The sequence below is a fragment of the Lepidochelys olivacea genome (assembly GCF_965140295.1).
Source record: "Lepidochelys olivacea isolate rLepOli2 genome assembly, chromosome: 7".
Lineage (NCBI taxonomy): Eukaryota > Metazoa > Chordata > Testudines > Cheloniidae > Lepidochelys > Lepidochelys olivacea.
The window spans coordinates 55,107,665-55,134,574 of NC_140417.1; the positions used below are offsets into that span (position 1 = coordinate 55,107,665).

At 49.8% G+C, this 26,910-nt stretch overlaps 1 protein-coding gene across 1 annotated transcript; it reads right to left on the reverse strand.

Annotated features, from left to right (window-relative positions):
- Nucleotides 1-272: 272 nt before the first annotated feature.
- Nucleotides 273-26,910, reverse strand: PKD2L1 (polycystin 2 like 1, transient receptor potential cation channel; the record flags this gene model as incomplete). Its single annotated transcript, XM_084634335.1, has 15 exons — nucleotides 273-491; nucleotides 1,173-1,320; nucleotides 2,185-2,321; nucleotides 2,557-2,674; nucleotides 4,261-4,382; nucleotides 5,455-5,553; nucleotides 6,594-6,714; nucleotides 9,458-9,639; nucleotides 10,916-11,086; nucleotides 11,462-11,690; nucleotides 12,861-13,085; nucleotides 14,823-15,076; nucleotides 16,179-16,306; nucleotides 19,639-19,752; nucleotides 26,616-26,910. The coding sequence occupies 15 exons, from the start codon at nucleotides 26,908-26,910 to the stop codon at nucleotides 273-275; spliced, it is 2,562 nt and encodes an 853-aa protein (XP_084490461.1).

The window sequence follows — 26,910 nt, forward strand, 5'->3', positions numbered from 1 at the left end:
TTAGAGATATAGGAGCCAGCAGCACAGTCTGGATCCAGGTCTGAACACTTCCTTGAAGCTCAGAGGTGTTTGAACCTGGAGTTCTAGATCTATGGTATTACACAACTTGGCAAATAAAAAACAATAACATCCATGATTCTGCACTGCATCAGCTGAGACAGACATCTTTGGTACAGTCTGTCTTCTTAGTGGCTAGTCTAACAACGGGGAATCAGCTGAGACTGACTTAGTGCCCTGGGATCCAAGGTGGGATGGGAGCATTCTGATGGGTGTCAGAAGTGCACGTTAGACTGAGGCCAGGTGTTCTTGGGCACCTGAGAGCCTGGTAACCCTGACTTGGGCAGGTTTGGGTAGATGCTATTACCATTTTGGGGAGAGCTCCCATTGAGGTTGCTTCCCAGCATGTGCTTTGTCTCCCAGCCTTCTTGGTTTTCCTTCACCAGCGGGTCTAGGTTCCGCTGGAGCAGTTCTTCCTGGCTGGGCTGTTCCTCCTGTTATCGAGGGGAAGAAATGGACATTTGCACTGTCAACAATTTACCATGAACACTACCAAAGGCTCCAACTGTGGCGATGGAGAGAACCAGGGCCATGTGCTGCTTGGGCTGCGCGCTTTCATTGGAGTCTCCTCTCCAAGCCCTATATACTTTCCATGGGCCACCAAGGGCTTGCCTCGATTAGCCTCATCAGAGTCTTGTTTAAAGGTGTGCAATTCCTTTCTGCAAAATGCTGCTTGCAAGAATGTCTTGCAAATGCACATTTCCAAGGGAATGCTCAGGCAAATGTCTATTCACTGGAGCATTCCCAGCATTCCCATGTGTTCACATGGCCATTCTGAGAGTCCTTTGTGGGTTTGGCAGTGGATCTGAAAGTGCTCTGCAGGAGAGAGAGGTCTGTGTACAGGTGATAATTAATGGGCCAGGTGCCACTAGTGGATGTGGTCTGGGCATTAGGGTTGGGACCCTGCAGGCAAGAGGTTTGGTGTCACATCAACCCTTAACACAAAGGGCTTGTTCTTTCAAAGTGCTGAGCACTCCTATAGGAGCAGGGCTTGGAAAACAAGCCGCTAATTGACCCAATGCATTGAGGCAGGGAGAGACCCTCAGGCCAGTCGGACGGGGACACGGCCTGCTTGCAGGGGAGCTGGCTGGGGTGTCTGTCCGAGGACGACTGACCTTGCTGATGTTGTCGAGCAGCTTGCCCACCAGGTCTTTCCTCTGCAGTTTGTTTCTCTCCAGCATCTCCAGCTTGCTCACCACTGAGTCGATCTTGGACACAATGCTGCCAATGGAGTGCTCCAGCTGCAGGACCCGTCGCAGGAGGCTGTGGAAAAGAGCACGAGCCCTTGTGAACCTTCTCCTATAACACAGGACAGGGTCAGCAGCAGAGAACATACAGAGCCCGGCCAGATCCCCCCACAGGTGTCAGCTGGCAGAGCTTCAGCCCAGTCAATGAAGCTCTGCTGATTTATACCAGCTGAGGCTCTGGGTCCGTGGCTATGCTTTCAGTTGTGGTTAGTGATCATGCTTAAGACAAATTATGTCCCAGGCAGGTAACCATTGGCCAGGTAATGTGGATGGGGCCAAGCTATTACCCCACATGGTTAGGTGAGCCTCCCAGAGCCGCCTTGTCTTGCTCCAACCTCTGTCTCATTATGGCCCTACATGCCTGGCTCAGGATCCTGCCTACTGTGGCAGAACCAGGATCTCCGGACTCCCCGTGCTGTGCATTAAGCCCTAGACTGTGCTCCCTCTTTGGGAGAAACAGTTCTGCCCTGCCTACATCCTCACACCCGGAGAATAAGGGCCAGATCCTCAACTGGTGTAAATCAGGGTCACTCCTATACAAATCCTTCTGGTTCCACGGGCTGAGGGTGCCCATTCCACCCTCTAACCTGGGTCTGTAGCATGACCCCCCCCTTGCAGCAGCATCTGGAGAGATTAATGCAGACACATGCCAGGAAATTTCCCAGCAAGGCGTTCACAAAATAAGTGAACTCCATCACAAAAGGGGCCAGACGCGGCGTGGCCTTGCTGTGCGCGGTGGGGGAACAGCATGACCAGGGGATGCTGGAAAAAGATTTCACACCCGTGAGGCACAGGTGGATGTGGCTCCATGAGGGGGCAGGGCAGCAGGAAACCAAGCCCTTTGCTTTCAGACGCTGGACTAGCACCAGCAGTGACCCACATTTGGAATTCTTCCTCAGACACCCTGGTGGACTTATTGATGTGATTGTTCTTTGCATCCACAAGGGTCAAATTCTCATCCAGGTTGTTATCACCATAGGATTTCCCCAAGTTTTCAATCTCTGCATTCAAAGCAACCTAGAAGACAAAGAGAGACACAGACACAGAAAGCTGGATTGTAGACTTACCAAGGTATATTTAATACATAACGACACAGGCTGTCAAAAAGTCATCTTCCCTTGCGGTGTATGCAGAATCCAGACACGGCACCCACTTATTTTATATGCCTGCCCCAGGATCAGACCCAAGGAATTTTGGAGATTGAACTGTGTCAAAAAAGGGTTCTCTTCTCAGCCCATACCCCCTCCTTTACCCTTTTCTCCTCTAGGTCATGCCTCATTCGCTTCTGTTCCTCTTCATCAAGGATCTGGTTACCATCTTTGTCAAATCTGGAAAAGGCCGCTGTGATCTCATGCTCGGCATGACCCAGCCTAAGACAGGAGACAAAGAGAATGGATCCAAGAAGATACAAGACAGAGCAGTTCAGTATGTTACTAGATTCTAAACCAGGGAGTGCCACTGAGGTACCTGCCTTGGGATAAGAGCAGCGCGTTGTGGTTAAATGCAGGTTAGAAGAACCAGAGCTGGGTGACATTTTATGGCAGGAACTTTTTTATATTTGGCAAAAAGCCACAGATTTGACAACACCCAAAACGTTTCGAGAATTCATGTCTGTTTTGCCAAATTGTGGTGGGGAAAAAAGTCTGAAAAAGTTGCAGTGTTTTGTTTTGACATTTTCCAGATGAAACTTCTTGATTTTTTGGGGTCAAAATGACTGTTGTGAAGATTTTCAATTGTATAGGTTTTTTTAAAAAATGTAAAAATGTGAAATCCAAGCCAAATTTTCTTCAACCTTCTGATTTGCTCAAAAATTTGAAGCTTTGGGTCCACCCAAAACAATCCCCTGCTCCAGTTTTTCAGAACCACCTGTGAGCCGAAAAATCCATTATTTGCACAACTCAAATGAGAGCCACAACCCAAAGTCAGCTAAACAGGAATGAGAATGACAGGAAAATCCCATTTGTTATACAGCTTTAAATGGAGAGGGAAAGGAAGGGTTTGCTGGTGAGAATTTAATGTTGGACTTTTCCAGTGCCCAAAAGTGGATAACTGCTTCACGGGTAGCAGGCTGAAGGTCTTAGAATCTAAATTAATCAATTAACCTAGACTGAAGGGAGATAGTCAGGTAATAGCTAATGGGGGTAGCAGAGTGAACTCCAGACAGGTGGGACAGATCAAGGCAACGCACTGTTCTTTCACCTAGTGTGGAAAGTCAGGGAAAGCCGAGGCTGGAGAAGCAAGGTGAGTGGGTGGGGGTAAAAGGTGGCTAGAAGGTTGGGCAGATCAGGTTGAGATGGTTCATATGGAGGACACTGAAAAGCAACATGGCAAGCTGGAATTTGCTGCCATGCTGGCTGAGGCACAAGGGGAAGTGGTAGTGGATATGGGCTCATGTGAAAGCTGTTATGTACTTTCCTGTACATAAAAGATGCAATAGGTAGCTCTCTGCCTAGATTTCCTACACATTAAGGAAAACAACAAAGAAAGGACAAATGTAAAGAGCCCATGTGAAAGAGATGGTACCACCCTTTTTAACGTTCTGCATCTGAACTGACATACAATGAGGCAGCTGCCTTCCACCACCTCACCCCACTCCTGAGAGGCATACTCCTCCGCATGGAAAGGCACAGGACACAGACACAACCCAGTCATCTCTCAGATACAGAGCTGGCCCATGCACCACAGCACAGCCCTGCTCGCTTCTGGAGGTATCACTCTCCATTGCCTGGCATGTAGGGCTGGATCCGTGGCCAGTCTGAATTGGTGCAGCTCCAGTGACAGCAATGGAGCCATGCTGATTTACACTGGACAGGGATCTAGCCCTTAAATGACTAGGGTTTAGAAAGACCTCATGTCTGCGCATTGCAGCAGAAATGTAATGAACGTTGGGGGCCGCTCACAAAGAGCGAAGCAGAGTCATTCTGGGAAATTGGGGCCCTTGAACTGACTAACTTACTCTTTCAAACTGTTCTTAAAATCCTCAAACTCTAGCTCCTTTGTCCCATTCTGGAGAGCCTTCTGAACGTCCGAAATCCGCTCTTTCTTCAGCTTCAGCCTCATCAGCGTCTTGTGATAGCCCTGGGGTCAGAGATGCACATGGAGGTTTAATGGAGATGCAGGGCAGACAGAAGCAAAGCAGAGATAGCCATGAAACACTGCACAGGTGCCAGATGATACAGGTAACACTGGGATATGTTAGTCTTGCGTGTGCGCAAGACTTTCTTCACTGACTGAGCCACCTTCCTTCCCAAGCCAGGAGCACCACTACTTAACACAGAGCTCCAGCCAGGGCAGACTCCCCACACCTCCTACAGCCTCAGCTAGGGGAGGCTTCCATCTGATTCGGCTGGGAGAGCTGCGGCTGCTGATGCGCAGTCACCCGAGTCAGAGTCTTGACTGCGATCACTCACAGGGTGCCTGCCCAGTGCAGACACCGCATAGGCAGAAAGGGGCACCACTTCATTGATTCCAATGGGGTGGGGGGAGGGAGTTCTGCCCAGGTGGAATCTGAATAAGACCTCAGGATTTGCCCCCAGAGGAGAGTCCTGCTCACATCAGCTGTCTGGAGTCTGCCCCCTCCCCTGGATCTGATCAGAGGGCATCACCTCAAGGCTATCTGGAAGCACTTTGACTGCAGTTGGGCACTGGAGGGAAGGTGGTTTTGGAGCGCACATGCCTGCCTTTGTCTGAGGAATAAGTTTCCCCTGGCCCCTTCCTACAGTCCCTGTTTCCTCTGCCAAGCTTCTCTTTCACTTGGGTGGAAGAAAACCACCTTTCCTTTTGAACGAAACAAATGTGCTGTAAATTTCAGGGTGTGGCCATGAGCATGCTACAGAGGAGAGAGATCAGCACTGGTGGCAGCTATTGCTTGGGAATGTGGGAGTCTGGAGGGAGAGAGAGGCTCAAGCCACCCAACGCAGACCCAGCTCTCAAAGACCCCAAAAGTTCAGGGATGTTGGGAGTTTGGCCAACAGGGCCAGCCATGTTTGGCTCCAGATGTGGAACTCCTCCTTTCCCCTGGGATGGATCTGGAGGCTTGGCGGAGGCCCCTCTCTGGTACATTTCATGTGAATTTGGGACCTGTGGATTTGCATTCGCTCTCTGGTGTGTTAGGACAAAGCGAGCTGGGGGTGATGGGGCTCTATACAACCTGCTTCAGGATGTCTGAGAGCTGCAGCTCATTCTTCTGGTTTGAAAGCTCCTCCTTGACTTCTGAGTAGGTGTCGTTGATGATGGCCAGGAACATGTTCTAGAGAAAGGAGAAACTAGCTGAAGCAGACTGAGCCATCTGGCCTGCCCGCACCAGTTCTATTCCTCCCTTATGGCCCCGGGGCGGTGGCAGCGTTTGGGGTGGGGAGGTCAGAAGGAGCAGTTTGTAAGTGACTTTCTGTAGTCAGACAGCAACACTGCTGCTCAGCACAGTATCTGTCAGCAGGGATCAGACAAACAGAGCCGTTCACACCCGGTGATGCTCCCACTGAAAACACAGGGCCCAGGGCGAGGGGACGGTGACCATAGACCAGCACAGTGCTCTCTAGGGAGGAAGGGGGGGCTCGTGCTTATGGCACTGGATTAGGATCCAGGACATCCAGATTCAATTCCAGGCTCTGCAGGATTCCCTCTGTGGCCTTGGGCCCAAATCCACAAAAACGTAGACATCCCAGCCCTGCGATGCACGAACCCCCAACTTAGCTGCCACCCAGCCTTGCTGGTGCCTATGTTTCTGCCTCTGGATGTGCACACCGCTGGCGCAGGCAGGCGCCTGGGTGCCCTTCTTACGTCCAGGCCCCAGCGTGAGCCTCAGGCCAGGTGAAGATAAGTGCACTCTTGCCAATCTCACCTTTGGGGTCCAATCCGATAGGCATGCTCTGAGCGTGCCTAATGCCACACAATGTCTGGGGAGCCAAGGAGCTGGCAGCCTCCCTTAGCACCTTTCACTCAGTGGTTAGGGCATGTGAGAGACCCTGGTTCAATTCCCCCTCTACCTGCTGAGGAGAAGGGATCTCTCCCCCTGGCCTTGCATAGGGAGCCTAGACACCCAGCCCAGGGTTCATGGATTCCATGTCACCTTGGCAATATCCAAGTCCCTTCGTGGATCTGGGCCTGAATCTCCCTGGGCTCCAGTTCCCCATGTGCAAAATGGGCAGGTTAATAATGTGCTTGTCTGACTCCTTCTGTGTGTCTGTCCAGCACCTAGCCCAACAGGGCCCTGACCTCAGTCTGGTCTGCACTGCTGCAACGCACGGAACAATAATCATCATTGCAGGCAGATTAGCCCCTTTTGCTTACCAGCAGCACAAAGAAAACGAAGAAGACATAGGTGACGAAGTAAATGGGCCCCAGCACCCTGTTGGCGTTGTCAATGGCATTGTAGTCAAAGTCGCCAAGTATGATCCGAAATTGGGTGAAACTAGGAACGGAAAGAGCCCGAGGTCAGCACTGCGCCTGCAGTGTATCGGCAACACAGCTTGACACGTATTAGAGAGTCATACGCTTCAAGACGACTCACTGGCCATTTTCACAGGGCTGAGCCCATGAAACGTATTTACCTGCGCACCTTCCATCACATTGGCTGTCCATGCATTTCCTGCCTTTAGATTTCTGCATAAGATGGGTCTACAGTGCTAGCGAGAGCTGAGCAAACCATTTGTTCTGCCAACATGTTAGTGGTTGAGTTGAGTCTCGTTTCGCAGGAGGTGCCCACACTGCGTTGATCAGCATGGCGAATGGAGCGCTACGATTGGCCTGAGATTGTCAAAGCTGTCTGATGGATTTACATACATATAATAATAGCTCTGATCTGCAGCTGAAAAGCATGAGATCTCAAAGTGATTTACAAAGGAGGTTGGTATCATTACCCCTATTTTACAGATGGGGAAACTGAGGCACAAGCCAGGGACATGACCTGCCCAGTGTCACCCAGCAGGCCAGTAGCAGAGCCAGGAATAGAACCCAGGTCTCCCAAGCCCCAGTCCAGTGCCTCTTCCACCAGGCAACACTGCCTCCCACTGTTTTCCCATAGCCGGCCTTGAAAATTTCAACCATGGTGATTGTGTGTAGTTCTCATGCCTCTAGGAACAATATTATGGGATTAGAAGGGTGTAGGTGACAGCAGTTAAGGTGCAATGGAGCTGTAGGCTGTGACTCAGAGATTTTGCAACAGGCATATGATTAGCAATGCTGTGGATGATGTGTGAGCTGAAAGACAATCCAGATCAGTCTCCTACAGCTGGGATTATTGAAGCAACCGACAAGAGGCCAAGTGAGGCCCCATCCAACATGCAGATGAAATTTCACTAGCCACAGCCAGGCAGCCCTGGGTCCCTGACAGTTACAGACAAGGTTTTCCTCTCCCTTGAGGTCTGTGGAATAAAACTCTGCTATGCGCCCCTGAAGGGGGAGTCCATAGCAGTGTTTGGCTAGCATGGCATGGCTCTGTGTAAAAACCCGTCTACAATTTCAACCACAGAGGGAAGCTTTTCACTAGACATTAGTGTTAGAACAGGACCTTGAAGAGTCAAGTGAAGTAACACGACTCACCTACAATTCCATCCTGTCTAGCATCATGTCATCTGCTCCGGGGTAAGTCCGACTGGAACCGGAGCTAACCGTGAGCTGCTGCTATGATGTTAGATACATCTCCATCTACACTGACTGCAAACATCATGTGAATTAACATGACTGAGGTCATGTTCCAATTCAACCTCACGTGCTAGCCAAGCCCACCCTGGAGCCAGCGGGGCTCAGTGCAAATCTGGTTGGGGGATTTTCTCCTGTGGACATTTGGCCACTTGGAACTGAGGCCCTCAAACGCATTTTGCACAGGCTGAGCAGCTGTCCAGTGAGATGGACACAGCTGGCAGAGGCCGCTGGCTGGACTGGATTTGGAGTGGAGCCCTAGAGGTGAAAGCTGTGACTTTTGCTTTAAACTAGAAGCCACAGAATTGGAGTCTTCGAGCCTCAGCAAGAAGGGATGTAGAAAAGGTGGATGCAAAGGAATCCATTCGGAGGGGTTAGTTTTTCCTAATATAAGTGAAATATCCCACTTCCTCCCTCATTTCCTGAGTAATTTTAATGGGAGTAACCCCCTGGATTTCCAGCTATAGCATGAATCAGTGATTTGTCCTCCCCGTTTTATTTAGGGGGTGTGAGGAGGAGGGGATTTGCTCTGTGATCACTGTATCTCTTTCTCTCCCCACCCCACAAACAAATCCCCAAGCCAAGTTCCCTTCCTAATCCCTGTGGTGATTGCCCACACACTGAGCTGCAGGCTGCTGTCACTTGCACCCTCCCGGCCTCATGACTGCAGTATGGCTGCCTGGGTGTAACTGAGCTGAATTTGCCCTTGTGCAGGTCATGTGCAGCACAGATCATCCTGCTAGGGGGACAATAAAGGGATCCCCCATTTGAACTAGTGCAGTTAGATCATTCATTAATGGTTTCGTCCATAGCCCTTTGAAGTCAATGGGAGTCTTTCCACAGACATTGGATCAGGCCCCGAGTCTTTCCCTAATCGACGTAGCCAAGAGGCAAGTAAGGACCCACCTGCTACAAAACCCACACAGCCAGGAGGCTCAGTGCACACCACCTGGAGCTGGGGCTGAGTAGCTCAGTATGGATCTAGAGGGGAATTTACCCACCGTGCTTGGGTGTACTGGGGCCAGCAAGGCTGGGGAGAGCCAGAGCTGGTTGGAAAATGGAATTTCCATTCCATGGGGGGAGTCTAACATCTCTAAATCTGTTTTCGTTCTGCCCTGAAAAGTTGAAATCATGAAATTTCCCAAAGACTGAAAATTGCAAACAACTTCAGTTCAGGGCCACCAAAATGCTTCCTTTCAAGGTGGTAAAAAAAAAGTTTCATGTCTATTAAATGGAATGCAGTTGATAATTCTGTTGACGACGAATGAGAAGGAATAGGAGCCAGCTCCTTCTCCTACAGCTGCGTTGGCTCTGCAGGGACTGACATGCAGTGACAACTGAGGTGTCTCACTAAAACCAGCAGCTGTGACTCTGAACCCACGCAGGGACGAGTCTGCTGAGAAGATACTGCCCATCTGTGTCTTCACAGAGAAGAACTGCACTTGATGCCGGAGAATGAAGGGTGGCAGGAAACAGTGAGTGGGGAAGGGAAAAGGAGAGAGAAACACACTTACATGCATTTAATAAAGGTGCTAAAGTTTTCCACTTGTGTCCCAAAGAGAAGGTAGCCCAGCTGGGCGTAGGCAAAGAACACAATGAAGAACATGATGGCAAAACCCAGGATGTCCTTGGCACAGCGAGCCAGCGTGGAGGAAAGCTGGGTCATTGTTTTGTTAAAGCTAATGTACTTGAATATCTAGGGGGGAAAAAGACAGGGGTAAGGTAAGATGGGGACATCTCTCATATACATGCACACACCAAGTTAATGGTATCACTGCAAGAAACAATGCAGCAGGGCATAAGAGAAGGTAGAGAGGAAGGATGGTCCAATGGTTAGGGTGTCCAGAAGGGAGACTGGGTACAGTTCCTGCCACAGACTTCCTGTGTGAGTCTTAGGCAAGACACTTAGTCTCCCAGTGCCTCAGTTTCCCCATCTGTGCAATGGGGATAGTAGCCCTGCCCTACCACCCCGGGGTGCTGTGAGGATAAATGCATTACTGACTGAGGTGACGAGGGCCAGATAAGCATAGAATACAGAGTACAACCTGTTGGCTTTGTACCAAAGGCATGTCGCTGCCTGAGTCTGAAATGGTCATTCAGCAAGGTCAGCACTGACCGATGGTCATTACCAGCTGATGGCTGTTGGGGGACTGATGTGAAAGGAGCTGGTTGTCTCAGCCCAGCTCCTAGTGTGTCCATGCCAGGAAAATCACCACAAAAATCGGCTCCAAATTATCATCCGTGAAAACGTTAGCAGAGGTGCCAAGATCGAGTGGGTCTGGAAACTGGCCTTCCCTTTTGTCCTAGAGCAGATCCTAGCAGGGCAGGGTCGGGCTGTTTGTGGAAAATTCCCGTGCTGCACGTCTTGTCTGCTGTGCAGATAAGACGACCTGTCTTTCCAGGGCTGTGGATGCAGAACTTTCCAGGAGAAAGGCTGACTCCTGGGCTCTGATTTCTCCATCCAGCCCCCACCTGTGGGAATTGGCTTTTCTAATGGGCAGATTTCGAGTGGGGAATTTTTTGGGGTGGCTGGGAGGGTCTTAACATTTAATTTTTTACAAAAATAAAATTGAAGGACATTTCAAAAGGAAAAGTCATTTTGAATCGAGAAGCTAAACCTTTCGTTGCAAAACAATTGGAATTAAACATTTCCACATTGGGGGATTTTTTTCTATAGTTGGGATAAAATTACATGGTGCTCAACACCGTAACTTCCCCTTTTCTATGCCACAGCTCCCAGCACCCCATCTCTCCGGAGCACAGACCCCGTGGTGTGCAGGGCTTCCATGCAGAGAGTGGGACCCGAGGCAGAGATATTCCTCTCCTTTAGCCTGCCCCATTACCACCTGCATTTGTTCCTCTCTGTCCACACCAGGGGAGGGGAGATTAGAGCCCCTGAACTGTGGCCTGCTAGATCCTTTCCCCATGTGCTGTTCAGGTGGCAGAATCTCTCACAGGAGCCCATGCGGTACCTTGATCCAGGCGAAGAACAGATTGACTGCGTTCATATTGTTGTACTGGGTCTGCCAGAAAGCCAGGAACTCAAAGTCTGCATAGATGTCAGGGTGCCTCAGCAGCTCTCCCATCAGCCTGTTCACCTCGATGGTGCGAAAGATGTGGAACACAATGGCAACGATGGACAGCTGACAAGAGGAAACAGCCTGCATTACCGCTGGACCTCCAGGTTCACTGGGGACTGGGGCTAAAAACGTCAGAGAACTTCTTAATATCAGTCCATGGGGCTATTCCGCTGGAGGCACTGGCAATACAGGGAGGTGGTAGGAACACACTGGTTTAGCTCCTCATCCATCCATGCACGTGCTCAAGGAGAGATCTGCAAAGGCACCTAACTGCTATTGAAAGTCACAGCCTTAGTGCATGTGATTGTCTCCTTCTAGTGGTTCAGTCTGAGATTAGGGCAGAGGTCTGGGCCAGTTCTTGTTTTGTCTGGGCTAGTTCCCCTGCTCTTAACTTTCCTTTTGCTTTTCTATCTTTGCCCCACCTCCACCCCTGCTCACCAGTATGACCACCACATCCAGGATGTTCCAGACACTGGTGAAGTACTGGAGCCTGTGGATGCGCAGCTCCAGAATCTCCTCCACCACGTAGTAGAAGATGAAGACACAGAAGATGATCTCGCAGGCCACAATGAAGAAGTCCCAGGTGCTAACGTATCGGATGAGCTTCACCGTGCGGATTTGCCAGGAGGGGATTGCACCACCGGTGGCTGGAAATTCAACTACTAACCTGGAAGGGGAGAAGGAAACCAGAATGACCATGAGACTGTTGTATGTTCTTGAAATGCACTGGGCTCATCCCCTCCTTCTGATGCACCTGCCAACCCATGGGTGTGGGAGAGTCAGGCACACATATTGGCTTTTTCACTCATCTCCGCTGCCTCAGTGCACATGGAGAAGGGAACCAGGGACCAGTGAAATGCTGGTGGTTATGGTGGTAAGATAAAGGCTCCTTATTAACCGCGTGGCAGCTACCAATAATACTGACACTCAGATCCTCAAACGTATTTAGGGGCCTGGTCCCATTGATTTCAATGGGTGCTTGGTCCCTAAACACCTATGAAGACCTGGGCCTGAGTCCCTAGCCTGGGTGGGACCAGACTTTCAAAGTGGCTCCACATGCAGCAGCTCCCACTGCTCCCAGGCACTGCCTCTCACGAGGGATGCATACAGCACCTAGCACAGTGGGGCCCCAATCTGATAAAACGAGACACTGCTGGCCCATTGGAGGGAGTGGGATCTGGGCAGGTGAAGGATCTCCTGGGGAGACTGGACGAGAATGTAACAGGAGTTTATTTGGATTGTGTCCAATTTTCATCTGTATAACGGACTGTTTACTTATTGCTGGCCAGCATGCACTTTCCTAGCAGTGCTTTGCTACCAGCTAAATGATACTTCCCCTTAGGCAATAGTTACTTTAGGACCCATAATTCTGTCTGCCCTGGACACAGCCACCAGGAAGAGATTGAGCTCAGTTCATCGTACACCCAGTGATCTATTGCAGGTCTTTATAGTGCTTGAATCATGGCAGTAGCTGGCACCAAAGGCGAAGGGGCTCAGGGAAGGAGATGTCACCCCCCATCGAAAGTCAGAACTCATGCCTCCTCCGTCCCTTCTGATTAGAGAGGACTGGGAGCCAGGAGTCCTCGGTTCTCTCCCCAACCCGGCCTTTAGCTCATTATATGACCTAGGGCAAGTCACTCAAGGTCTCTGCTGCAGGCTTGGAGGACGATAAGAGCCTACCCGCCAGTGGGGCACAGGGGCTGAATTTATTAATGTGGTAAAGTGGTTGGAGAACCTTGGATTAAAGGCACCTAGGCAGGGCAGGGTGTGGATGTCATATTTTCAGTGCTACGCGATGGGATTGAGGATGAAAGGGTCTCCACAGCTCTCCACCTACCTCAGCACACAGAACAGGTTGATGTTTGCGTTATACACTGAGAAGTCAATGAAGACCACCCGGGTGCCCCGGTCCAGCCACAGCTTCTCCTTCAGGACCTGCAGGGCTTCCGCACTCTCCTCCCGGGTCAGCTTGAGGTCTATGTAATATCCTCCCCCACTATAGCTGGTTAGTCGACCCCAGTGGGATGAGCCACCCAGTTCTTCCTCAGAATGGTACCTCCACCTACACAGGGAAATCCACAAGCAACCCTTGAGAGGCAACATGACCCAATGGCTAGTGCACAGAGTTAGAACTCAGGGGAACAGCTGTCCCACTGGGTGGCCTGGGGCAAACCACTTCTCCTCCTGTCCTTTGCCACACTGGAGTGTTTAGACTGCAAGCTCTTCAGGGCTGGGGCTGTCTTGCATTGTGTTGCTATCTGGCACCTAACACAACAGGGACCCCCAATCACAGCCACTGCTACAAGGCATTGGCCGTCCCAGGACTAGTCACGCCGCTGACCCCAGCTGGCCTTTACCTATCACCTTTCTCAGGGTGGAATCATGTGAGTCTTCCACTCTCAGACTGAGCCCTGGCCACAGCCCCCTGTGATCACCCTCGAATAGGCAGCAGGCCTGGTTTACCTTCAGCGCCTGCCATTCTGTTCCCTCCAGCAGCAATGACAGTGGTGCTGCCCAATGACCAGGCAGCCTTCTTTAAAGCAAAGTATGATTTAGGTAGAACTACAGCATTAGAGAGAGAACAGACCTGAAAACAATGAACAGACAATGCGCGTGTCTAGCATACCAGGGATCTATTCGTCTTCCACATGGGGACCTTGGCAGATCTAAACTTCCAGCAGAGCCACCCAAGACTGTTCAGGTGTGCGTGACAGTCTCTTCCTGTAACTTACAAACCAGTTCTCCCCCGACTCCTCCCCTTCACGGAGAGTTTTCTTTAAAAAAAACGGTCAAGTCCTTTTGATCACCCTGCTTCCCAAAGACCAAGTTACTTTTTTAACTGTGTCTGGCTCACTGACCTGCTAATCCCAGCACTGGCAGAACAAGCCTTGCAACTTGCTGGAGACAGGATATAGAATCCCCAAAACTAATAGTTTCCCCCTCTGTCTTGTAATTACCCTGCAAGTGTTTGCTCAGAGGTTGCTTACCAGGGTCCATTGTGTGGCTTCCCTGCTTGTTTCTCCCACTGTCTTAAGATAGAACAATGCATTCAGACAGACAAGTGTCATAACCCAGTATACAGCAAGTTCACCTTACTGACCTAGTCACGTACAGTGTTAATCAAAATGATCACATCTCAATATTCTAGGACTATAACACGGCAACTCCACAACCAGTATCCTAATACGAACCAAGGGTGAGGAAATCATACAGTCTAATAGCAGGTGAACTTCAAAACGTTTTGCAGGTTTGGTTCAGTTCAGATAAGCATCCAGAAGTCCCAGTTCTTAACTGAATGATCCTAACATCTGGGGTTGGGCTGAGAACAGGCTATCAAGACCTATGGGACTTGGTTCTTTCTCATGGGTCACAGATATTATAGGGGAAGTAGTGGGTTTTGTGCCCTCACTGCATCTGGTCCAAAAATATTCTCTCTCAGGACGGTGTCTTCATCAACTTAAACTACAAATACAAGAGTCTCAACCTAAGTTTTCTCCTGAGCATGGAGGTTCCTAGGGTTTTTCCCAGCAGGAACCTCTTCTGCTCCAGCCTCAGAGAGACACCGAAGCTTTCTTAATGTCCTTGGTCTGGAGCCAACAGGACCCACCTGGTCTCGCTGCCAGTGGGAGTCAGAGGGAAAGAACTCTGCAGGCCTACACGGGATTCTCACCCCCAACATCCTGTTGCCCATGGGACTAGCCTTTCACATGGTATTTTAGCAAAAGTTGGCCAAAGTGCCGGCAAAAGTCAATCAAAGATTTTCCAATGCAAAGGAGTTTGGTTGGAGGGGTGCACTTACGCGGTTCCATTGATGAGCCCGAAGGGGACTCTTTCCTCCTTGTCCTCAGAGTACACATCATAGCAGCCTGAAATGTCCTCCTTAAAGTTGTCATGCACCACGCATGAGTTGTTCTTCACCTTCAGCTGGCGCAGACGTGGGACACCGAGCAGCAGATTCTCATAGTAGATGTAGGACTGGGTGCTGTGAGCTAGTGACTCATTGTTGTACCATTTGGTCCAGTACAAGCTATCCAGCAATGGGCCTTGGGCATACTGCAAAAGAAGAGGAATCAGACATCTGGCTCAAGGCAACCACCCAATGGGATGCCCCTGGGCAGGGGTCTTCACCTGGGGGTCACAACCAGGTGTCAGCTTCTCATGATGCCCTCCCCGTATTGCTAAATAGTGGGGTGGTATCAGCTGTATCATGGTTAGATGGAAGGGGGATGCCTTTGGAAAAGGGGAGGATAGGATGGAAAATGGTGAACCAATGCCCAGGTGCAGTGGGGGAAAGGCAGATCCTTAGCTCATGGTAGGCTTTTAAATGGCAGAGACAGACAAAGGCAACTCGTTACAAGCTATTTCTAGGTGTCTGATCAGCACAAGAGGTTGTGGTGTCTCACCAGCATTCACACTGCTTGTGCCATATCATTTATCAGCTTGTTCTTTAGCAGAAATCCGATGGATCCTATGCACCTGTTCCATCATTATTTGTTATTCTGATGAAAGCTACAGGGACTTGCAATCAAATTCCCTCAGCTGTCTAGCTAGGCTGAGAGCCAGGGCCTGATTTTCAAGCTGGTTAGGCATGTGGTTATCACACATAAATCAGAACCTGCTTCTTGTTAAAGCACTGGAGAAAGATGCAGAAGCTCCAGGTCCAATTCCCAGCTCTGCTATAGACTTCCTGTGGGACCTTGGACAAGTCACTTAGCTTCTCTGCATCTCAGTTCCCCATCTGTAAAATGGGGATAATAGCACTTCCTTTCTCCCATCTTTTGTCTGTCTTCTCTATTTTGGTTGCAAGTTCTTTGAGGCAGGGACTGTTTCACCATGTGTCTGTACAGTGCCTAGCGCAATGGGGCTCTCATCTCAGGGCCTCTAGGCCACACAGTAGTGGGAATAATTCCTGTGCTCAAATAGCTAGAAATGGCTGGTGAATTTTATGTGTGCAAATGACAGTGAAATTTCTACTGTTCACACAGGAAGTGAACTAACATGGACAGTCACAGAAGTCAATCAACAGGCAGAAGCAAATGGAGCAACCACACACTGCCCAGAGGGACATGGGCCAGCACAGAAATGGATTACATGGCATCAGTGTGGGGAAATTTCCCTTTCCCAGAACCTGGGGACCATACTTGGTTGTACTCACCCCCCAGAACTCAGCCATGCTACCGATGGACTGGAAGGAGACCCCGCTGTCTGAAGGGGTATGCAGGAAGAGGTTGGACATCACTTTGGTGTAGTAATAGGCATTTGTACTGGTCATTCCATAAGTCACTAGGAGAAAACAGGAGAGAGGGGGATGGTTCCCTTGCACATAAATATTAGAGACTAACATTAATATCAGCTCTACCTTAGTAGAGGTGAGTTTGGGAGGAAAGAGGAGAGAATGCAGAAGGAAGAGAAAAATGTGATGCTCAGGGACTCTCCAAAGTCCTCAGCAAATATATTTCTGAATTCAGAGAGGCCTCTCTCACTGGGGATGAAATTCATTTCAGAGCAGCAGTGGCTTGACTTACTGGGCTTCTCCAGAGCAGCAGGTTGTATGCAAGCACCCCAGATGGACAGGTTTAAAAGGGCCTCCTTTTTACCATACAGAAGCACCTAAACTTGTAAAGGGTGACAATGCTTGAAAACAGCAGCAGCCAACCTATCTGCTGTGTGGGCAGGGCTGACACTTTACAGCTCACCCCGAATAAGGGGCAGCCTGGAAAAGGAAATGGGACACAGTCACCATTCCTTTCCAGCTCCCCTGGCCTTTCTCCAGGGACCTGCTCCACCCTCTGATCCAGGAAGTCAATGGGACTCCTTACTCCTTAGGGTTACATATGCACCCAAGTGGCATAGACATTTAGCATCCGCTGCAGAGGCTCATGGTCTAAGCTTTTTGAGGAGCCAGGGTTTAATCCCTGGTGATGACTAAGCTGATGGTGGTTATACGTTGATGAAGAAACCTTGCCGATTACAGCTCTGTTTCTTTCTGCTTACTCATCCACTGTCTTACACAGGCATTTTGCTGGGCATAGCCATCGTTCAAGTCCTAGGAGTCATAAGTGCATAGATTCCAAGGCTGTTCGATCGTCTAGTCTGACCTCCTGTATATCCCAGGTCAGAGAATTTCACCCCATTTCCCCTGTATTGAGCCCAAGAACTTATGCTTGGCTAGAGAGGCATCCAGCCTGGATTTGAAGACTTCAAGGGACTTCCCTTGGTGGGAAGCTTTAGATTAGTTTTCACCCAACAAGGATCCAGACCTTTGAGTGGGATCTAACACAAACAACACACGCACACTTCTCTCCCAGGCAAAGAATCAAACACTGCAAATCGTAAAACCTGTCCCCCAATGAAAGGGCTTCCTAAAAAAGCAACCAATGTTCAAAAACAGACTTCTTCATGACTCAGAATAGGTGCATGTCTCAGTCACACTGGAAGACTGATTGGGATGCCATCCCCCTGTGCCTGAGCGATAACCACCCCGTTTGGTACCTTTGTGTATCTGTTCTGTCATGGGGTGCATGAAATATAATCCACTGCACCATGCAATGCCACAGGTGCTCCTTTGAGATAACAATGAACCTTCCCAAAGCAAACAGCAATTGTTCTGCCCACACAAAGCACATTAGTATTCGGTACAGAGCTGCATTAAATCCACTCCCGAGGACAATGTGAGCTGCCATTCCCGTTATCATCCTAACCACCCATTCCCACGTGGCCCTTTGAGATTTAAAGGGGAAACATCAGCTCCCTGCGTGGGTTTGAACAATGTGGCTCAGATTCCAGGAAGCTTCGAGACCTGGCTGTTTGCATTTGTCCTTTGCCCTTACAGAGCTTCCTGGCACAAATCTGAGGAGGGGCTCTTGTGCAAATCCCCAGTGGCTTGTTAGAGGTTAATGGCCAGAGCTTGCACTGAGGTCTGGGAAGCCTGGCTTAAAAGCAGCAGATGTCAAGTCACCTAGTGCAGAGGCCTTGTGCTGATGTCTGAGATGCGGAGGGCCCCCTGCACTCAGGGTATGTCTTCTTGGGCGAGTGGCACCTGGGTGTGAGCAGTCACGCCGCAAAGCCATACCCGAGACTCTGTGTCCTCATGGGGGTTGTGCTTCCCTGGGTGTGTCATCGGTACACTCCATAGCTTCTTGTGCTGCAGTTTTCTGAGCTGCTCTGATTCTTTCCCAGTGAGTTGTGGGAGAACTTGTTGGTCCTTCTGGCTAGATGGAGGGAATCGCGGGAAGGCGCTGAAGGAAGGACTAATCAGCATTGCAATGGTTTAGCCTGTGTCCACACTGCGAAGTGGGCGGGTTACCAGCCCACATGAAAGCCTCACTCAGGTTTTAGCCAATAGCCCTGGCTGGGCAGATAGCTCAGGCTGCAAGCAGGGCCATCCAGGGAGGAGGGGGGGGCACAAGTGGGGCAATTTGCCCCAGGTCCCAGGCCCCGCAGGGGCCCCCACAAGAGTTTTCAGCTGCACTTCGGCGATGGGTCCTTCAGTGCCGCCAAACACACCCGGAGTGAAGGACCCGCCACCGAAGACTCCAGGCCCCCTGAATCCTCTGGGCAGCCCTGGCTGCAAGCACCACCAAAGTCGGGTGTGAGGGTTTTGCGTGTGGATGGGAGTTATGGGAGACACCTGGGTAAGAGCCTGGGCAACTCTGAAGTGAATAAATACCCTTCGGCTCATCTTGTGCAGGACTCCTTCGAGATATGTGCTTCTCTCAGGAGCCAGCTGGGGGTTTGCTTCTCTGACAATCCCAGAAAGAAGAATCAGTGAATGCACTGCAGTTGTTAGAATGGGACAGTGGCCACCAGGATTCCTGGGTTCTCTGCCCTCAATTTGCCGTCTGAACTCAGACACGGTGCTTAGGCCATCATTTTCAGAGGTCCTGTGCAACTGCTGCTCCTGCAAAAGCCACCTGGAGATGTGGGTCTCAGCCCTTCTGAAACTCAGACCCCTTAACTACTTACCAACACCTACGACTTTGTCTGGTGGTACTTAACGCCCATGCAGGGAACTTGGTGAGGGTTAGGTAATTGTCTGCAGAGGCTGTTGGGACCGCTGGATGGATGGTGCCATGGGAGCTTAGAGAATCACCACTAGAGCTAGTCAAAAATGCCCTCTCCTCTCCCCCGGGTAAATTTTTTCTTGATTTCCCCCCAAAATTTCCTATGAACTTTTGTGTCAGCGAAAAACTGAATTGCGAAACCCCCAAACTGTGAGGATGTTTTTCAAAAAATTGAACAGTTTTTTGAAAGCCAAAAATGTTTCTCTCTCCCCCTCCCCAACCAAAAAAAAAAAAAAAAACCTGTAAAAGGTCAACGCACAAGAACATTTGTATGCTGACCATTTTGATGAAAAAATTCCAAGCTGTTTTAAAGATTACCAAGATCTGGCATTGGCCAGCTGTGAAATAAATTAGGTATTTTTCTCTCTACTGTTACATGATGTCGATATTTTACTGATTTAGTTAAGAATGTGCCCTCCAGAGCTCTAGGTGCGCATACAAGATATTAAACATCCCATAAATTAGAGCCAAGATGTCCAAAACATAAACCCTCCCAAACAGAGTTACACACACAGACAGACCCACCCTTGAGCCATCTGGACAGCTACTCACGTAGGCAGATATCCACCAAGAAGATGACATAAACCAGCAGCTCTCGCAGCGTGGTCTTTACATACAGCTCTCGGTCTTCAGCAGTATTCTCAGTCAGAGTTGTCCCCCAGAGGCCTGTTAAGCATAAAGCAGCATCAGGTGAATTTAGGGCAAGATTGTCAGAGGAGTTAGCTGCTCAATGCCCATAGAAAGGCCCTTGGAAACTGTTGGCATCACAGCCCCACTGAATAAAGTGATGTGGTACAGGCAGGGCGGTGAAAGTGTCACTGATCCCAGCAGACCCTGGGTCTTTGTGCTCATCTAGTAGCTGGTCCATATAAGAGGATACGAATCTACTAATGTGCCAGCTGAAGGGGGTTGTTCCTTTAGCTCACGTGGGGGAGACTCATGCTTTTCATGCTGAAGGGGCCTCATTGAGGCCCTACTGTTGACAACCCAAGTGGGGCCATCTGACAGGCTTGTCCATCCCATGCTGACAGCACGCCTCAGCCCTGATCCAGCGGGACATGTCTAGTCAGTCACCCTCTCTTCCCTGTTGGTAATCGTGTCCCCATCTGCACCATCAGTCTGCACAACACCACTCCCCTGCCCTCTCAACTGAGCTCCTCAGTGCTTCTCCCTGTCTCCATCAGGCCCCGTCAGTCCCTCCCTCCTGCCTCTAGCCTCCTTCTCTGTCCCCTGCCCTCCCCATCAGGGCTCCGCAAAGGCCGCAGGAGAATATTCTCCCTGTGTGATGGCCAGCCCATAGATGGGGGGTTGGCAGGAGGCAGACCAAGCCCCGTCAGTCTGAGTGGTGGCAGCTCAGTGGGATGCTGGTTCTGCCAGGTCTCTGTATGGAAAAGCAAGTGCCTGGCAGGGTGGGAAGGGGGCACCTGACAGGCAGCCTCACATGTCCACGTGATGACACTGGCCATCCAGGCAGGACTTCCCTAGCTGAACTGCATCCAGGGTCAGCACGGGCCTTACTGCATCTCTCTGACGACACCCAAAATCTCTGGGCCTGGGCAATGCACAAACCCGGAGGAGCCCCTGGAGGAGATGATCTTGAATCAAACACCTTGACCCCAAACCCTGGGGCTGCAGGAAATCGAGGCCCAGCTCCTCCACGGGTGCCAGCTGATGTGGCTCGATTGACTTCAATGCAATTTACACCCTGGAGGAGCTGGCCCCAAGGAGCTAATTCTGTGTCTTGAGCCCCTGTGCACTTGACATGGTGGAAGCAGCTCACTGAGCATTGCCTAATGCTTGATCAGGACGAACAGAGCTTTTTCCTCCAAGGACCCTGACAGCACACAGCTAATGAACTGCCTGAGTCCATTAAAGCACTTGCTCATTCTCTCTCTAATGGGCCCTTTGTGTGATCACTCAAACTTTCACCCACACATGTCTAAACTTCCACTTGAAAGCTGAGCGGCTTAATCCACATCAGCAATCTCAATGGTTCTCGCTCCTTTCATACGGTCCCAGCCCTTGTACACACCTGGGGCAGAGAGATGGGCACAGCTCCGCCTGATCAAAGCCTGAATATCCTGAGTGCTCTCTGACAGAAAGAGGATGGGCATTCGGGCTGGAGTGTGCCAACGTGGTGCAGTGCCGTGCACTCGCTCCCTGCTGTTCACGGCCGCTGAGCAGAGTGGAAAGCATTCTGCTCTGCATCATCACATGCCGGTCTCTGCCTTTCAGAGCAGCAGCCCGGACAGTTTGCTGTTTGCCTCACTGGGTCACATGCACTTTGAGGCCAACTGTGCGTTCGCGTGTCTTGAGGTGTCTCCAAGCCAGAGATGGGTTTCACATCAAAACCCTGCATGCAAACGCCCCTGAGCTATGGGGGGTGGAGGAGGGAGTGGAAGCCAAATCTACATCTGGAGCAAAATTTCACAGCTCTACCAGGTCAAACAAAACCCTGGATGTGAGGAACAGCTCAGCCACAAGGAGGAAAAGAGGTTATGCGCTTAAGGCACTGGAGAGGGATTCAAGAGATTGGGGTTCAATTCCTGGCTATGCCCTAAACTCTCTGTGTGACCTTGACCAAGTCACTCTGTGCCTCAGTTTCCCATCTCTGAAATAGGGACAATACTCCCTGTGCCTGTCTCGTCTATTTAGACTGCAAGCTCTTCAGAGCAGGTACTGGCTCTTTCTAATGGTATGTCTATGCTGCGAGCTGGGAGCATACGTCTCCTCAAGCTGGAATTTCCCTGCGCTAGCTCTGATGGAACTAGCGCCCTAAAAACAGGGTGTAGCTGCAGCGGCATGAGTGACGGGACAGGCTAGCTGATCCAAGTACAATCCCATCTGAGACCATAGGCATGTACTCGGGGCAGCTGGCCACTGGGACCGCAGTGGCCATACTCTCTTTTCACTGCGCTAGCATGGGTATATCTCCTCGAGCTGGGATACCTTCTGTGTTTGTACAGCACCTAGCACAGTGAGGCCACTAAGCCCTACTGTAACAATCAACAAACACCACCAGGCAGTAAAGGGTTAAAGGGCTGGCTCTCCACCACGCAGATGGGGCCTCATCTCACCACCAGGCCTTTGCTTGCTGCCCTAATGTTCTGTGCACATGTGAAGAAGTGCAATAGGGTCAGCTGGGGCATTTCAATCTGCTCTGGCAACCCGCAACAGGCTCCTGTGCACAGGACATGGGGTTTGCTCCATCCTAACTCAAGCTAAACATCTCCTCAAACCAGTGTGGGCTGGAATAAGGACTACAGGGTTGGTCTTTCCTCTGAGATAGCTCCCAAGTTGCCATGGAGGGCTCTGGATCGCTTTCCAAGTGTCAGTACATATATCTCCCTTAGCGGCTTCACAGGAAAGTGAATCAATGATTATCAAGTGCTTTGAAATCTTTGGATGCCAGAGGTGAAAGGATTGCTACAGGTAATGTTAATAACAAGAGCAAGTAGAGCTGCGAGGACATGAATACCCTGTTTCCCGAAAGATTGAGATTTTGACATTTGTCTTTGTTGCAATTAGGAACAAACCCTCAAATTCCCAGGAAAAAAACTGTTTTGAATTGATCAGAATGTTCCGGTTTGATGTCGCCTTTTCAAACGTGTAGGCTACAATGTACCCGTTACAAAAATTGAAGCGAAAGTTCTCTGCAAACTGAAAAATCAAAATGTTTCACTTTGAAAGCATCAAAACATGACATTTCAGCACTGTCCAAACTCTCCCATCCTGCTCCCTTTTCCCCTCCCAGAATGAAATTTTGGCAAAACCTCTATGGTTCTGTGAAGTGTAATGACTTCAGCAGAAAGGGATGGTGTGACGGAAAATGGACCTGTTGCAGTATGAGTGTTCAGGAGAAGCCAGCGGGCTGCCTCATCCTTGGAGAGCAGGGAATGGAAGCACTTTGCACCGCTCTCAAGAGACCAGACCCTAGTCAGTGACGCATCTGTCCTGAGGGGTCCAGTGTGGAGCTGTGGCCACGCCTTCAAACACAGGCTGGGGCACAGGCCATGGGGCTTAAGAACAGGGTAGAAGAGAAAGGATCCCAAAAGCCTGCTACTCATCTGCCCCCAAAACCCATTCAGTCAATGGGCCAGATCCTCAGCTGATGTAAATTGGGACCTCTCCATTGACTTCACTGGAGCTACCTTGATTCAGACCAGCTGGGGATCTTGTCTCCCCTGCATCCCAGAGCAGGTTGTGCACTGCTCAGTTATTCTTTCACTAAAGCTCCCCTTTCAGCAAGCACAATACATCTGCAAACACCACCACCAACCAACCCAACACTGGGTTCTGGGCGCACGGGACACAGCAGCTGCAAGGAGAACCCACGCCAGGGGCCCTCAATGGGGAAAAGCTGAGCTGACTCCCAGGCAGGATGACGTATGTTCCGGTGCGTGTTTGGGCGGAGAAGGTCAATAACACTGTGCCTGTTTGTCAGCTAAGAGATCCCCCAGGAGTCTGCCAAATCGTGGGGCAGTGGGAAACAAGGGAGAAGAGACAGAGGATTATTAAGGAAAGAGTGGCAGAGGTGGGGAAATAAAGAGGACAAGCTCCTCAGTAGGGGTCAATTGGCACTGATTTACACCAGCTGAGGATATGGCCCATAAAAAGAAATGTCAAGACAAAGATGAGCATGATCCCCAGTGCAATCAAAGAGCTAGGATTTGGAGATTGGTTCAGCTCCTATCCCCAAGGATCTACCTACCCAAGGCTCCTATTAGCACAGTGTCTAAGCACCTCACAATCCTCCCCCTTCCTGGTGGGCAGAGCCACCCTCCTATCCTTGCAGATGGGGAACTAAGGCCTGGAGAGGCAATGTGGCTTGCCCGAGTCACTCAGGAAGGCCATCGGAGAACCTGGAATTCAAACAGGATCTCAAAAATCCCAGGTTGGCCCCCAAACCACTAGCCCATCCTCCCTCTATGGAACAAACCCATGTAGCAGAACTCCTTCCCAGACGATGTTTGCACTGATGGGGACAGCTTCTTCAAGGACATGGACTCTTCCCGAGTTTTAAAGCCATCCAAGCCAAGTCCCAACTTTAACCTACGGCTTAGAAAACACGCCTTTCCCCAGATGCACCCACTACCTGGCCTGTCCCACTGCCTGGCTCTCCTCTGGACACTTCTGCCGACTGGAAAGCTGCTGAGATGGCTGTGTTGGGGACTGAGTTCTATCAGGACTTTGTTTTCCCGTGTATTGTATTTTCTAAATAGACAACCAACCTAATTCTCAATTATTGCAGGACAACTGCCACTCATTCATATATTTTGCTTTCCACAACCAAATCCCTGTACAACTTTTCTTGAGTGATGTACCTGAGTAGTTAGATTCTAATATCTAAACTGCATTGTTAAATCTAGTCACCTAAATTTGGGTTATTGCTGATTATGTACTCTATGTATCATATGACTTTTAAAAACTAACTTTATATTTGTGGATAATCTAAGCACTATTCCCAGATGTACAGACACTCTTTTCCCAACCTATGTATTATACAATTTTTTAAACATTAGCTTTAATAAAAAAATTTAAATTGTTCTTCACATCATCAGCTTCCTCCCGGGGGACAGGATGGAAGGAGATTCAAGACCAGGCGAGCCCTGCATTATAAGCAGTTTCTCCATGTATAAGCAAAAACAAAAGGAGTACTTGTGGCACCTTAGAGACTGTGCATCCGATGAAGCGAGCTGTAGCTCACGAAAGCTTATGCTCAAATAAATTGGTTAGTCTCTAAGGTGCCACAAGTACTCCTTTTGTTTTTGCGAATACAGACTAACACGGCTGTTACTCTGATCCATGTATAAGGTGCAGTGAAAATTAATTAAATTAGTATCTGCAAGTACTGTGAGGATGCAAAAGGCTAGCAGCAGGTCAAATGTCATTACTAGACTATACATTAAGGACTGAGCCAAAGCCCACTGAAGTCAATGGGAGGTTTTCTTTTGATTTCCTCTGGCTTTGGATCAGATCCTGATGGGCACTGCTCTGTACATGGGTAATCTTTGCCTACAGGGGGCAGTACTGGATTAGTCAGGGAGGGAGGGGAGGACATGATGGTACCATAGGGGTTTTCATTCTCATTTCTTTGACATCAGCATTACACAGAGATTGTATCTGGAAAGGGATTTGTGTTTTGGAATGATTGATCTCTTGGTTTTCAAGCATCACACTGTAATTATGTCACAGCACCCCGAACAAAGGAGGAGTTCTGTGGGGACTGCAGACCTCAGAATAAAACAAAGTAAATAATGCATTAGCCTACCATCCCCTGTAGGCACATTCCTCCTCTCTCAGCCTCTGTTTCCAGTTGTGCTACTGGGCCAAGGGAGATCTACATCCCAGCGCCATTGAGGGATGCCATCAATTGCTCTAGAGACCCAATCCAACTCCTATCAAAATCAGTGGGAAGACTCAATGGGTGTTGGATCTCGCTCTAAATGGCAGCCCAGAAATCTTTGATAATATAACCTATAGACATCATACAGCTGGTCTAGACAAGAACAGTTTAGACAAACACTTGTCAGGGATGCTCTAGACATACTCAATCCTACCTCAGTGCAGGGAATGGACTAGACGACCTCTTGAGGTCCCGTCCAGCCCTGCATATCTATGATTTACACACCCGTATGTTACAGTGGGTACATTTGCACAAGGGTTATATTAGAAACCGTGATTAGAACGCCACAGAATTTACAGTGGGGGGAAAACCCTGCTAGGTTATGTTGCCAGTTCATTGGCCACCAGTGCATGGATTTTCCCTACAGTTTAATGCATTCTCCAGCCTGGTGTTTAATTTCTCAAGCCATGGGGCTTCACCCCTTCTGTTGGGAGATACTCGGAAATGGACTAGATCCCACTGCCGGGAGCTGCCCCAAGATGCAGCCTAAATGAGTGTTTCCAGCTTTTAGCCCCCTTACTGTTCCATCTAGCCCCTTGTGCCAGCCTAAACAATTCCCCTCTCCCTATGTGTCCCCCACCTCAGTTATCTTTTAGCAAAGCTATGTACATATAGCTCTTATGCTCAGTCCCTATAGATTAATCCCCACAGCCCAATAGTGTGGTGGCTTTTCATCTTCCAGTTTTATATACATGTATATATAGAAAGTGTTGATATAGGGGTCACGACTATCCCCTCTAGAATAAAAAACATCTAGGGAGGGCTTATTGTCTAATTCCTAGAGTCGGGGTTTGGAATCAGAACACCTAGGTTCTATTCTAGGCTGTGACCTCAAGCAAGCCCCTTAGCCTTTCTGCACCTCAGTGTCCCCATCTGTAAAATGGGGACAATGGCTACACCTCAGAGATAAGGCAGGGAGCATGGGATCAGGACTTCTGGGTTCTGTCCCTGGAGCTGACACAGATTTATTGCCTGACCTCAGACAGAGCACATTAGACTAGGAGTGCTCAGTATGGATATGTGCAGCTTTCCATGTTATACAGCTGCTCTATGGCTCTCAGCTCCCAGGGCTGCTCTTCACATGGGTTTATAAACACATTCTAACCAGACCCCAAAGTTTTACCTCGGATGCCTTTGAAGACATAGAAGCAGCACCTGGGCAAGGGTTTCTTCTTTACATCCTCTGCCTTTTTCCTCTCTTCTTGGTAGGGAAGGGAGTCCCCCAGCTTCTCAATGTTCTCGTATGGGTTCTCCAGAATGGCCTTGGGGTTGTAGATGGCTCGGATCTTCAGAGAGGCAGAGGGGGAGCCATTGTAAACTGGATTGTCCCATGCTTTCTTCCCCAGGGTCTCTAGCTCGTGCTCCTCCTGGGCTCGAAAGTGGCTCTCGGCTCTGTTGTTTAACCGGGAGGAGCTCAT